Below are 11,918 nucleotides of genomic sequence, written 5' to 3' on the forward strand. Positions count from 1 at the left end.
ACTGTTGTCTTTGATTGCTTGTTCTGTATTATCACCCGGCACTGCAGGATAAGCTTGTATCATGATTTACTTTGCAATATTTTCTGCCCTGCTTGCTGCGTCGGATGGCAGCGGGTTGGAAGTTGATACTCTTTTCTTCTGTTTTCTCTATGGCAAACTTTCCTGCAAACTCTTGTTTATGTTTTTTTTTCCTCCATGAAAGTGGTCCTATATGCCTCTTGCCTAAAAAACTTAGTCCTATTTAACAACTGTGCTTCCAATGGGCGCAGACAGTCCCTCATTTGCAAGTTCACAGCTTGCAGGCCACGGCGTTTTTTGGTCTAATCCTTAACCAATCCAGATTCCTAGTGAAACGCAGTGTTGTGAACTTCGGACCATGTCTGCATTTTCTGAAGGTGGTGAGCTTGCATAGTCCACACATTAGTTTTTTGCTTTCAGATTGCAAACAAGTTGGATTCGGTGTTCTGAGAACCCAACTCTTTCAAGAAATTTTCAGGTAAGAACTTGTCTCATCTCTCTACCTCTATTCTAACCATTGATCGATCGAGGAAGGTAAGACCATGGTACTATTTGTTCCAACTAGAAGTGACAGCTCTATCAAAACCTTCTCTAGGGAACCAGCAAAATTCAAAATAAAAGGGTTTTGCTATCTTTGGTGGAGTATTACTGTAAACCATCAACAGTTACCAGCCTGATCTGAAACAGATTTATTTAAAACAGTAAGATAATCACCATTCCAAAAGTTGTTTACTTAATTAGGGTGGTAAAACACAGTATACTTTCTGATGTCCATCTCCCATCGGAGTACGCTGATGATCTCAACCTGTAATTTAACAACGACTGACACACTGGCTACAGTGCCCTCTCAAGCTCATCAATGCCGGCGCTAGCTAGCAGCAGCACTCTCATCACTGGTTTTCACTCACAGGCGTTGAAGCTTGATGCGATTAGGATCAGTAGCTGTAGTTCTTGACGAACATGCCTTCCTTGGCGGCGGCGGCCTCGCCGTCGCTGGTGTACTTCCCCAGCTGCGCCAGGGAGTTTGCCTTGGCGCGCAGCAGCAGTGCCTCCTGCGCCGCCGCCACGTTCTCCGGCCGTCCTCCCCACGTCTTCAGGCACGTGTTCTGCAGCGCCCTCGCGTATGAGAAGGACACGTGCCACGGGTTCGGCGACTGGTTCATCGCGTTCAGGTTCAGCGTTGCCTCCACCTCTGACTGCCCGCCCGACAGGAACTGAATCCACCAAGAACAAGATATCATTCATGAACAATGGATAACTAAGATGATCCATGATTGTGCATATGTATATGTATAGTGAAGGATTGGTTGCTGACCATGATGCCGGGGACGGAAGGAGGGATCCTCCTCTGGAGGAGCTTGAGGGTGTAGCTGGCGACTTGCTCAGGGGTGGCCCGCTCCTTGCACTCGGCGCCGGGTGTCACCATGCTGGGCTTGAGGAGGATGCCCTCGAACAAGACGTTGTTCTGGGCCATGTAGTAGAAAGTCTCCGCCCACACCTTCTGCGCCACCTCGAAGGTCCTGTCGATGCCGTGCTCGCCGTCCAGCAGGATCTCCGGCTCCACAATCGGCACCAGACCGTTGTCCTGGAACATCAAGAAACCAGAGGTTTACATGTTGTTACAAATTTTTAAAATGTCATACCTGACCATTGTACTGTAAAATGTTTTGGTCTGTCGGAAAACGGCAAGAATGAATACCTGAGAGATGGCAGCGTAACGGGCAAGACCCCATGCAGCTTCCTTGACAGCAAGCTCAGATGGGCCGTTGGGGATGCTGACGACAGTGCGCCTGCAGGAGAACTTCATGTCAGGCATGGAGCTATGACATAATGGAAGGTAAACTGTTCTTGTAGGTACAAGTTTCTCACCACTTGGCGAAGCGGGCGCCTTGCTGGTAGTAGGCTGCCTCACGGGAGGCAAGGCCATCAAGACCTTGGCACCATGACTCGTCGTTGGAACCAACGAGTGGCACAAGACCCTGTGAATGAGCACCGGTTTAGAAGTATGTTATGTTTTCTGAACTCGAAATGAACCCGGGTCATCTGTTTTAGTTGGATTTAAAAGTAAATATGGTTATTCTGATGCATCCTTAGTAGTAGTAGCGGTCTCTATCTTTAATTTGCATGCTTGTTCTGTTTTACAAGTATGCCGGCTATACTTACTTTAGTTCTTATGCAGCTATTGGTACAAAATAATTTGGATATACCTCATGTTTACACTTCCATTTGACTAGAGTGAATTTTCATGCCGATGCTGGTGACAGTGATTTTCTTTCGAAATTATCACAACAATTCCAAATATAGGATTAGTTCTGATAAAGAACAACAAAATCAAGTGTCATTTTGGGGTGAAATCAGTTGACTGCATACCTTGTCAACCTTGATGCCGGGAACGATTCCCTGCTCGACAAGGATGTCAACAATCTTCTTGCCATCAACAGTCGATTGGTAGAGGGTCTCCTCGAAGAGGATAGCACCAGAGATGTAATTTCCCAGGCCTGGTGGAGTGACAAGGAGGGTACGGTAAGCCTGGCGGTTAGCCTCAGTGTTCTCAAGGCCAATCGAGTCAAGTCTCTTTCCACAGGTAGCATTGGACTCATCCATGGCTAGGATGCCCCTTCCTGGTGATGCGATGGTATTCTGTAGCAGGAAAAATAAAACTTGAGAGATCTTCTAAACCATAATAGAAATTTTACTTTTGTAAAGTTGATTTATGCTAGTAAGGATTCAAAGTTCATAAGTGACCAGTTGTGATTTGTTATGACTTACGAACCTTCAGATCGGTCACTGAGCTTAAGCAGGAGAATACATGGAGTTAAATAAAGATGCATCCTGTCTAATCATTACAGCTAGTGGTGGGTAACCTGTGTCATGTATTAATGCAGATCCCTAATTTAGAACATATTACCTATATGTTTTAAGTTTCACAAGCCCTTTTTGGTACAACACAGCAGCAAGTAGCAACCATATCTCTTTAGCTTGCAGTGATAAAGAAGATAGAGAATTTTACTGTACTGATGCAGTATAGACTAGCATACGTTTGAAAATGGAGATTTGGACTAGTGATTTGGTACATTTGAATCGTGATGGAACCAAAACAGCCAAACAATTTGCCTTTGCTGATATTCTCTTATATCTATCTTGACAACATATCTAATTCCCATTTCACAGTGCTACCCATCCAGACTAGACACATATGCATGGAATTTTTTGGCAGAATTGCAAGCAAGCATACCGCGGTCTTGACAAGTTCATCAGCGTATGCGCTGGCACGGACAACCATGGAGACGGTCATCTGCTTGGGAGTGGCAGCCTGGCGGGTGGCGCCCCATTCGGACTTCTTGGGAAGGAAAGACGATTTGAGGATAGTAGCCGAGGCCATTGTTTCTGGCTCCAAAGGCAAGAGGATCAGGTGCTACCCTCTTCTTTGACACAAGCTTGCAATTGCAGCCTTTCCTTAGGGGGGGTGAGAAGTGAAGCGCCTGCTCAGATTTAAGGGTGAGTACCTGAGTACAAAGGATATGAGTTGTGAGGTGGAGGCTGGCCTTCTGGATATGAATGGCTGTGATTTGGTTGCTCCAATCCTCTTGCCACCTTCTGTTTTTGTCCTGGCTCTGCCACATGCTTGTCTCTATGATTTCCTTAGCTTCTCTGTGTACCATGTAAAATCTGCAATACTGGAATTTTATCGTTTGCGCTGCACCGTCCATAAATATTATCTGGACATTCTTGACCTTAAGGATGGTCTTGGCTGATGAACAATTCTGGGTTTCTGTGGGCGCATTTCGCCGAGGAGTAGTGCCCATGAGCATCTTTCGACGGTTGAGATGCCCTGATGTATTACATCCATGAATTTTGCCAGTAACCATCAATTACGTGGAATACACAGTTTTTTCTGTCATTGGTTTGGTGATAACCATTCCAGCTGTGAGTTGTTTGTAGGGTGCAGGGTGGCTTGTGTGGCAGACACCATTCTTCTTGTGCCCCAGTGCCTGGCAGCAGAAGGCATATCCACCACAACTCCCTGCCAAGGATGACATTAAGAGGATACCAACCATGTAGCAATCTTGCATATCATTCCTGGACCTTTGCGACTCCTGATACATGATGATTTAAAATTAAGAAAAAAATCTCTGTTTCTACCCTTACTAAATATTAGAAATTACAAAATTTTATAGAATTTAATTTCACAATGCATTTAGTGGGAACTAGTAGAAAGTATCACACACTGGCTATGGATTATTTTTAGAGAAACATGGATATGAACATGCATTTTTTTTTCAGAGTGAAGATCTTTCAAAATATTAACATCAGAAAAGAAATTAGGCACCCTTGTCACTAATCACCAAAAACATTAACATCACAGAGCAAGTTGGTATATGGAACCTACTGCCCTCAATGAAAAAGGACACAGAGTACCATGAAAGGGATTTTACTACTATTGAATAACAAAAGCTGATAGTTACAAATTGTTCACAAGTACACAAGGTTGGCCTACTTAAATCAGATGATCTCCTATAACTCGGGAGAAATACATCCAAGACTCCCTGCTGTGGTGTATGTGCCTTTTTCTGTAAAGAGTATGAGCATGCCTGAACAAAAAAGTGAAAAACATCCACTATCACAAGCTTCATATGCACCAGACCTTAACTCTGATCACCATCGTTTAATGCATCTACTGTGCAGCTGTATCATTTCTTTCATCAGTTCAGGCAGAAGATAGGTTTGCACAGACAATTATTTCCTTTGCTGCCAGCACATAAATTCATCACATCTGAAGCTAACTTGTAATGAAGCACAGGAAGCACAGTCTATCCTTCAGTTTAATGCATTCTATCCTCCGTAACAAACAAAAGATACCATGTGTTGGGCTGCATATCAATCGAAGGTACCATAAGTTCAGTTGTTTCAACCAGCAGAAATTGAAAATCAAGCATCATGCGTGATCTCCATTTACTCTGGCATTATGTATTTGGTTGAACACAAATGAAGTTAACTTCTGATTTAATCTGACTGTCAGGGCAGCCTCTGATGGGAGTGTTTCTCCATACATACCGGGTGGACCGTGGCTGGTGAGGTCCAGGTTTGTAGCTCCAGAAGGCAAGCAGGGGCCAAGTTCCTTTCTCTTGCTTGTTCAAAAGATGTGTTCATCAATCTCCACTCCTTGTGAATTGTGATACTCGTAAAGCCTTGCGATTCCTCTGCTTATTCTTTCCTTTCCAGGAACATACAAAAGTACAAATTGCTGGGAAACTAGTGCTGGCTGTAGTTCATTCTGGACATAGAAGGTTGTGACATCTAGTTTGAGCAAACTCTCTTCAACTCTGCTGCTTTAGAAACCTCATTAATCTGTTTACCACAAGCTTCTTCAGCTGCTCCAGGACTGCTACTAGATAAAAAAGCCACAAGCTTCTGCCTCAGCAATGGCGATAGCTTCTCGCAGCACATCAACACGTCCAATGAAGGAACCACTCCTTTCTTCACCAGCACTGTAAATGCGCACCTCACGCACTGTGCAATGGCCTCCTTCCTCCGAACCTCATAGTTATCGATCAGAAGAAACAAGAACTCAAGCAGCATGTTTGTGATATCTACATACTGAGATACCGAGTTCACCATCAGGAGCATTGCAGGCTCGATGTTCATGACATTACCCTTAACCTCATCGAAAAACAACCAGTCATAGAACAGTGCCAACTTCACATTGGCCGCGACGTAGCCCTTGCTGCAGCTCGTGAGCAACCAGCCGATGATTGCCCAGCGGGCAATGACGCCTGACTGTATGACCTCGTTCGTCGGGTGGTACCCGCAGCATATGAACCGGACAATGTCCGGTACCCTCTCCTCCCCTCCAGGCACCATCAAGTGCTTCCTCGCAAACCAAAGCTGGTACCTCTTCTGACTCCCCCACTTCACATTCTTCATAAGGAACAGCAGTTGTATCTCCATCTCCGGCGAGATCGCCAATGCTGTGCACCAACCGGGCGTGCTGACCCAGCCAATGTCCACGGCGGCACGCTCCGACATCAGGTCTTTCCACAGTCCCTGGAACTCCGGCACGAGCACCAGTTCATGGAGTGACAGCACGAGGTCCCTCCCGATCAGCGAGCATGGTTGGAAGTGATCCCGGAGCACAGAGACGCAGAAGGACACCAGCTTCTCCCTGCATTCTTCGAGGTTCTTCACGTGCTTGCATTCCTCACAGTTGTTGACGCACTCGGCGCGAGGAGAGGGGAGGACCGGATCGAGGCGGTTCCGGGCGAGGAGGCGGAGGAAGGCGAAGACGGCGGAGGCGAGGAGCTGGGGCTCCTCGGCGGCGAGAAAGGGGGAATTGTCACGGATGATATCGAGGAGGCGGGCGTCGCCATGGAAGGGCACGCGGCGGAGGAGGGAGAGGAGGAGGGGCGCGAACCCCGGCGCGGCGGCGCGGGCGAGCTCGGCGGCCGCGAGGAGGAGGCGGGCGCGGGGGTGGGGGAGGAGGAGCGGGAAGGGGAGCGAGAGGAGCGCGGAGGCGAAGGCGGAGTAGAAGGCCGGGAAGCGGGCGCCGGCGGCGTGGAGGAGCACGAGGAGGCGGCGCGGGAGAGGGGAGGATGGGTCGGTGAGGAAGGAGAAGGCTAGGGCGTGCGGGAGATGCGGGGAGGAGAGGTCGGATGCGGACGGGGTGGGGAGGAGGAGGTGCGCGGCGAGGAGCGGGTGCTCCGGGGAGGACGGGGTCGTCGGGGACGGATGGTGCTCGCCGCCGGCCAGCAGTCGCGGCGGCGCCATTGGAGATGCAGCAGATTTTGGGCTTGTATTTAGGGGTATAGAGGGGATTTTGGATAGGTCATCCACATATAAAACGGCCCACACACAAGACCCTTTTGCCCAAAAAAAGTACTTTTTGCTCTAAAAAAAAGTACTCCTCTAAAAAAAGTACTTTTGCTTGTATTTGAGTAGTAACAAAATTAAATGAGAATCCACCTTTAAAGAAACAAATCCTGTCAAAAAAAATTGAATCATAATTTTTACATTAAGAAAGAAGCAGAATTTTCTTCTAAATCGATATTTTTAAACGGTTCAGTTTTATCTTTTTATGAAAAATATAAATATTTACAGCGTATTAACACATGGCAAAATTAACACCTAATAAAGTTCAGTAAATAATCGTTTTTATTTAGGTGTTATTTTGCGAACTGAATGAAAAGAACATAATGCTAGAACATGATAGTAGAATGTATGCACTAGCAAAAAAAAATGCAATGCATCCATCCTACTGACAGCTGATAAGAATTCAACATGTTGCTTCCTGTTTATAAGGAATTTCAAACCTGTAACCCACACAGAGAAGCAGGATCTGAACAAATTGGAACTACATTGGCATTTAAGGCTTTAGCATGAACCTACTGCACTTGTACTTTGACAGGGAACAGAAACATTGATACTAATCCCCAGCTACCACCAACCATGTTCAACAACCTACAATGACAGGAATACATATAACAGTTGGTTCAATGTTCATCGCATTATAACCTCCACTCCAGCATCTAAGATTTGGTTACAAGGTAGACAGTGCGCCATTTCTCCCCCACTCTAGCTACTGCCACGAAAATCCATCTCTCGGATTAGTCCAGTTGATGAGGCACGCAAAAACTTCCAGAAAATGGCATCCACCGGGCCTGGCATTTCCTTCCTGTGACGACGAGTTAGTTGTTGCTGGGATTCAAGATGTCGCCGAGATTCAGATGCAAGCTGTTCCTCATGGTACGCCTCCCTGTGGCGCCGGCATTGCCCTTCCTCATCATCGCCGTGAACTCGCTGTAATCGATTTGCCCATCCTGGAAACAACAGCAGAGGGGTTAATTGCTGATCGGACAAGTCAGGAATTGAACAAAAACAAGTGCATGGAGATGGGATGGAGTAGATTCAAGTATCAAGAAGACTGACATTGTTCTGATCGACATCTTTGATCATATCCTCAAGGTGGACGTCATCCAGACCGAATTCATGGCATGCTTGTGATAGCTCGTCGATGGTTATGAAGCCACTTCCATCCTTGTCGAAAAATGAGAATGCTGATACCAAGTTCTCCTCCCTCTCCAGTTTGTTCATGTGCAATGTAGCTGCGAGGAATTCACCATAATCGATAGTACCACTGTTGTCGATATCCGCCTTAAACAAATACACAGGTACCATTAAAAACCATAAAATCCACAAGTTGTGGTAATTAGAGTGAAGGAATCATTTATTCAGCTGGTAAAGAAGCACCTACTGCATCCATTAAAGCCTGGATTTCATGTTCGGTCAATTCTGAGCCCACTCTTTTCAAGCCATCTTTCAGCTCATCAAATGTTATGGTCCCACTATTGTCAGTATCAATCATTTTGAACAGCTCCTTTAGGCCTCCAATCTCTTCCTCAGACAGACTTTCAGCAATAACCTGTAAGAAAAATGTCTACAGTATGTGAAAAAGCTCAAGACGACACTGCAAGTTGCGTATTACGTATCAACTATTTGAGCAATTCTGAAATCTTCGTCATGCATCACTGGTCCAATACTGCATATGAACTAGTTTTTTGTAGCCCAAGCTAATGAAAAAAAAAGGATGGGAAACTCGGAAAAAACTGCAATAACTCCTATCGTATGACAGTGTGCTGCTATGGTAATATGGATCTGAACAAAATAGTTCTAGAAAGACCGGAAACCATCTAGGACAAACGAAGTTGATGGACACTGTACCCCAATAGAGGAAAGAAAGCAGGCACATCAAGAGGATTGATCCTTCCTTCACTAAATGTGTATGGTACAGCATAAAAATAACATTGAGTGGTATACTCTGTACTCCAAAGATGCCTGATCTTAATTACTAGAACTAAAAATGGAGTTCCAGCACAAAGAATGGAGGAGACCTGCATAGTTAGTTGGCTTGGGTATATGAAGCCATGCTAACAATGATGGAAACACAGGTATTAACTTAGGTTACTTAGCAGCGACTATATGGTAACCTAAATGTGCAGAATCAGCTACTGCATTTAAAAAGGGATAAGTAAATCTTCATACCCTCAATGCCATCTTCTTGAGCTTGTTCATTGCAGAAAAATGCTTCAGCCGTGACAAAACAGCAGAATCAATAGGCTTATCAGGCGCCACAGCATCATCAACAATCCATGGGTGACCTAACAAAGGGCAGAGGCAATGCCAGTATGAGAAGAAAAAAAATTCAAAATATATCTGTCTGAAACACCTATACTCAGTCGCTTGAAAGAGTCGTAAGGAAGAGTAGACTTACAGAGAACCTCGTGAGCAGTGAGTCGCTTTGTAGGATCCCGACAAAGCATATTACGGACTAGATCTTTAGCACTGTCGGAGATAGTAGGCCAGGGTTCAGATTCAAAGTCAAGTTTGCCTCGAAGGATCTGCCTGAAGATTCCTGCTTCAGTTTCTGAGAAGAAAACAGACATGACATTGGAGAACATGAGAACATGAGAATATGAAGCCCTTCAGTTTGATGATTTAAGGGCACATAGTTTACCTGCCCAAAATGGGGGAACACCACATAGCAAAATGTACAGAATCACCCCAGCGCTCCAGACATCAGCTTCTGGCCCATAGCATTTCTGAAGCACCTCAGGCGCAACATAGTAGGGGCTCCCAACAACATCAGAGAATTTATCACCTAAGGAAATGGAAACACACATTTCAACAAACTTAGTGTGAGTCAAAGAGAAGCTTTTAGCAAAACGTAAGAGTCAGAACATACAAAGTAGCATAAGAGTCCCAGATGAAAATATCAAATCAAGACTGTAGACTAGAAGAATAACAACTAGATTGATGATACTGGTAGTAATGGATACTACCACGCATCTTTCAATATCTTCCTAACATGCAGATGATCTTAACTTGCTTCCCAGGTTCGAACTAGACTTGGCAGGCCATATGAACACACTTCACTTCCCACCCATGAGAAGATTACAGATACTAGAAATGTCAGGATCATCGCAGGATTATATGGTTACTTCCTAATCAGTATCTTGCGACCATCATCGTATCCAAAGAAGACTAGTTTTGACATGCCTTGAAGGTTGCAAGCGGATAAACCACACGATGAGAGAAGCACCACCCTTAGCATTCACTGATACTAGGAACTGTTCTGAATTGTGGCATTGCTTTGGTCAACAACTACAATAGCTCACAGTGATTATCAGTTCAAGAGGATTCCACTATCAAAGACATGCCACATCATGACAAGCATTCTTACTCTAGCAAAAAGAACAATGTATGCAAAACATTATTGCCAGTTTAATCAACTTGATCATGAATGTTACCAACAAAGATCCATATGGCCATTCTAATGTATTCCAATAGAACACAGAGTACTACACATAAGAGGGCATCTTCACATCAAGAACTGCCAATATGCACAATAAAAAAGCACTAACTGCAAAATTAAGCAATATGAAGCAAGGAAACATAGCACATACCAGGCTTGTAGAACATGGAGAGCCCAAAATCGGTGGTCTTGAGCGGCGCGTCCTCAGCGGTGCTGGCGAACAGGAAGTTCTCCGGCTTGAGGTCCCGGTGCATGACGCCGAGCGAGTGGCATCCCTCCACGACCCCGACGATTGTCCTGATGAGCTGTGCGGCGGCGCGCTCGCTGTAGTGCCCCTTGGCCACGATGCGGTCGAAGAGCTCGCCGCCGGCACAGAGCTCCATGACAATGTGCACGAAGAGGGCGTCCTCGTAGGCGCCGCGGATGCGGACGACGTTGGGGTGCTCGGAGAGGTGGTGCATGATCTGGATCTCGCGCCAGGCGTCCTCGTAGTCCTCGCGGCACAGCAGCTTGCGCTTGGGGATGGACTTGCAGGCGAAGTCGCCCCCGCCCTCCTTGGCCACGCACTGGTACGTGGTGCCGAACTGCCCCTGCCCCAGCTTCTTCCCGATGCGGTAGTGGTCGCGTACGTTGGCCGTCTTGTGCGGCAGCACCGACGCCGGCCTCCCGGACGACGCCGCCGGCGCGGCGGTCACCGGCGGCGGCAGCGTCGGCCTCGCAGCATTCGCGCCGCCGCCGCCGGTAGCGTTGCTGCTCGCGTCCGTCTGCATTGGCGACTCCCCCGGCGCTGACCCTGGATCAAGAAACGAAGCGAAGTCAGGAAAATCAGGGGAAAGGCGGCGGCAGGATGCGATTCAAGAAGAACCGGTCAAAAAGGGGAAGCTCATTCACCTCCGATGGGGGATTCCGGCGCTTTTCCCCAGGTATTTCCTACGGATTACGGCAGAACAACACAGAAAGCTCCCTGGATCTAGCAACGGGGCTCCGGGAGATTCTTGGGGGGTTTTCCAACCCAATCGACGAGATTAAGAACCAGCCAGGAAGACAAAAGTAGCTTTGCTACGGGAGGTTTAAGACCAAAAAAGCCTGGAGCAAACAAGATAAGGGAGAAGAAATCTCGCTCTCACTTTCTCAGGTGTCAATCAAATGGGTGGGGGAAGAACAAGAAGATGCAATCTCGCAGAAAAGGAAACCACTGTCGAGCTACAACTGCGAGTTGAAGGGAGCAAGTCAGGTCGCACAAAAGGACAGGATCTTGGTGGTGGTGGCGCTGCTGCTGGTGATGGCTCCGTCCAATTCTTTATAGGAGTTCCTTTTGCGGGGATGGGATATGGATGACGAAGATGGTAATCGCTTTGGTTTCTTGGGGCTGGGAAATGGTAAAAAGGGGCTGGCTGTGGGTTGGTGAAGAAGGGAGGAAGGGGATTTGCTGGGATGGTTAGGTCTAAGGCTTTTCTTTCTCCATTGGCAAGAAGAGGAAGGAAGGAGGCAGGAAAGGAGGAGGCGGCCACGACGCTGGTCGTCGGAACCTCTCTTCACTGTCTTTCCTTTTTTATTGTTTCCTTTTGTTTTCTAGAAAATCTTATAAGATCTG

At 46.6% G+C, this 11,918-nt stretch overlaps 3 protein-coding genes across 3 annotated transcripts; all 3 read right to left on the reverse strand.

Annotated features, from left to right (window-relative positions):
- Positions 1 to 725: 725 nt before the first annotated feature.
- On the reverse strand, positions 726 to 3,505 carry LOC100836194 (fructose-bisphosphate aldolase, chloroplastic). Its single transcript, XM_003577737.4, has 6 exons — positions 3,254 to 3,505; positions 2,389 to 2,658; positions 1,888 to 1,997; positions 1,718 to 1,808; positions 1,334 to 1,603; positions 726 to 1,232 (listed from the first exon to the last, which is right to left on the reverse strand). Exons 1-6 carry the CDS (start codon positions 3,398 to 3,400, stop codon positions 954 to 956), a joined length of 1,167 nt encoding a protein of 388 aa, XP_003577785.1. The 5' UTR covers positions 3,401 to 3,505; the 3' UTR covers positions 726 to 953.
- Positions 3,506 to 4,434: 929 nt separating this feature from the next.
- Positions 4,435 to 7,123, reverse strand: LOC100821552 (integrator complex subunit 3). The gene has a single exon (XM_010239595.3). It carries the CDS (start codon positions 6,781 to 6,783, stop codon positions 5,317 to 5,319), a length of 1,467 nt encoding a protein of 488 aa, XP_010237897.2. The 5' UTR covers positions 6,784 to 7,123; the 3' UTR covers positions 4,435 to 5,316.
- Positions 7,124 to 7,328: 205 nt separating this feature from the next.
- LOC100835577 (calcium-dependent protein kinase 24) lies at positions 7,329 to 11,798 on the reverse strand. The gene is made up of 8 exons (XM_003577735.4): positions 11,216 to 11,798; positions 10,476 to 11,117; positions 9,527 to 9,670; positions 9,284 to 9,436; positions 9,055 to 9,170; positions 8,267 to 8,434; positions 7,942 to 8,166; positions 7,329 to 7,832 (listed from the first exon to the last, which is right to left on the reverse strand). The coding sequence occupies exons 2-8, from the start codon at positions 11,092 to 11,094 to the stop codon at positions 7,701 to 7,703; spliced, it is 1,557 nt and encodes a 518-aa protein (XP_003577783.1). The 5' UTR covers positions 11,095 to 11,117; positions 11,216 to 11,798; the 3' UTR covers positions 7,329 to 7,700.
- Positions 11,799 to 11,918: the final 120 nt, after the last annotated feature.

Source organism: Brachypodium distachyon, chromosome 4 (genome assembly GCF_000005505.3).
Source record: "Brachypodium distachyon strain Bd21 chromosome 4, Brachypodium_distachyon_v3.0, whole genome shotgun sequence".
Lineage (NCBI taxonomy): Eukaryota > Viridiplantae > Streptophyta > Magnoliopsida > Poales > Poaceae > Brachypodium > Brachypodium distachyon.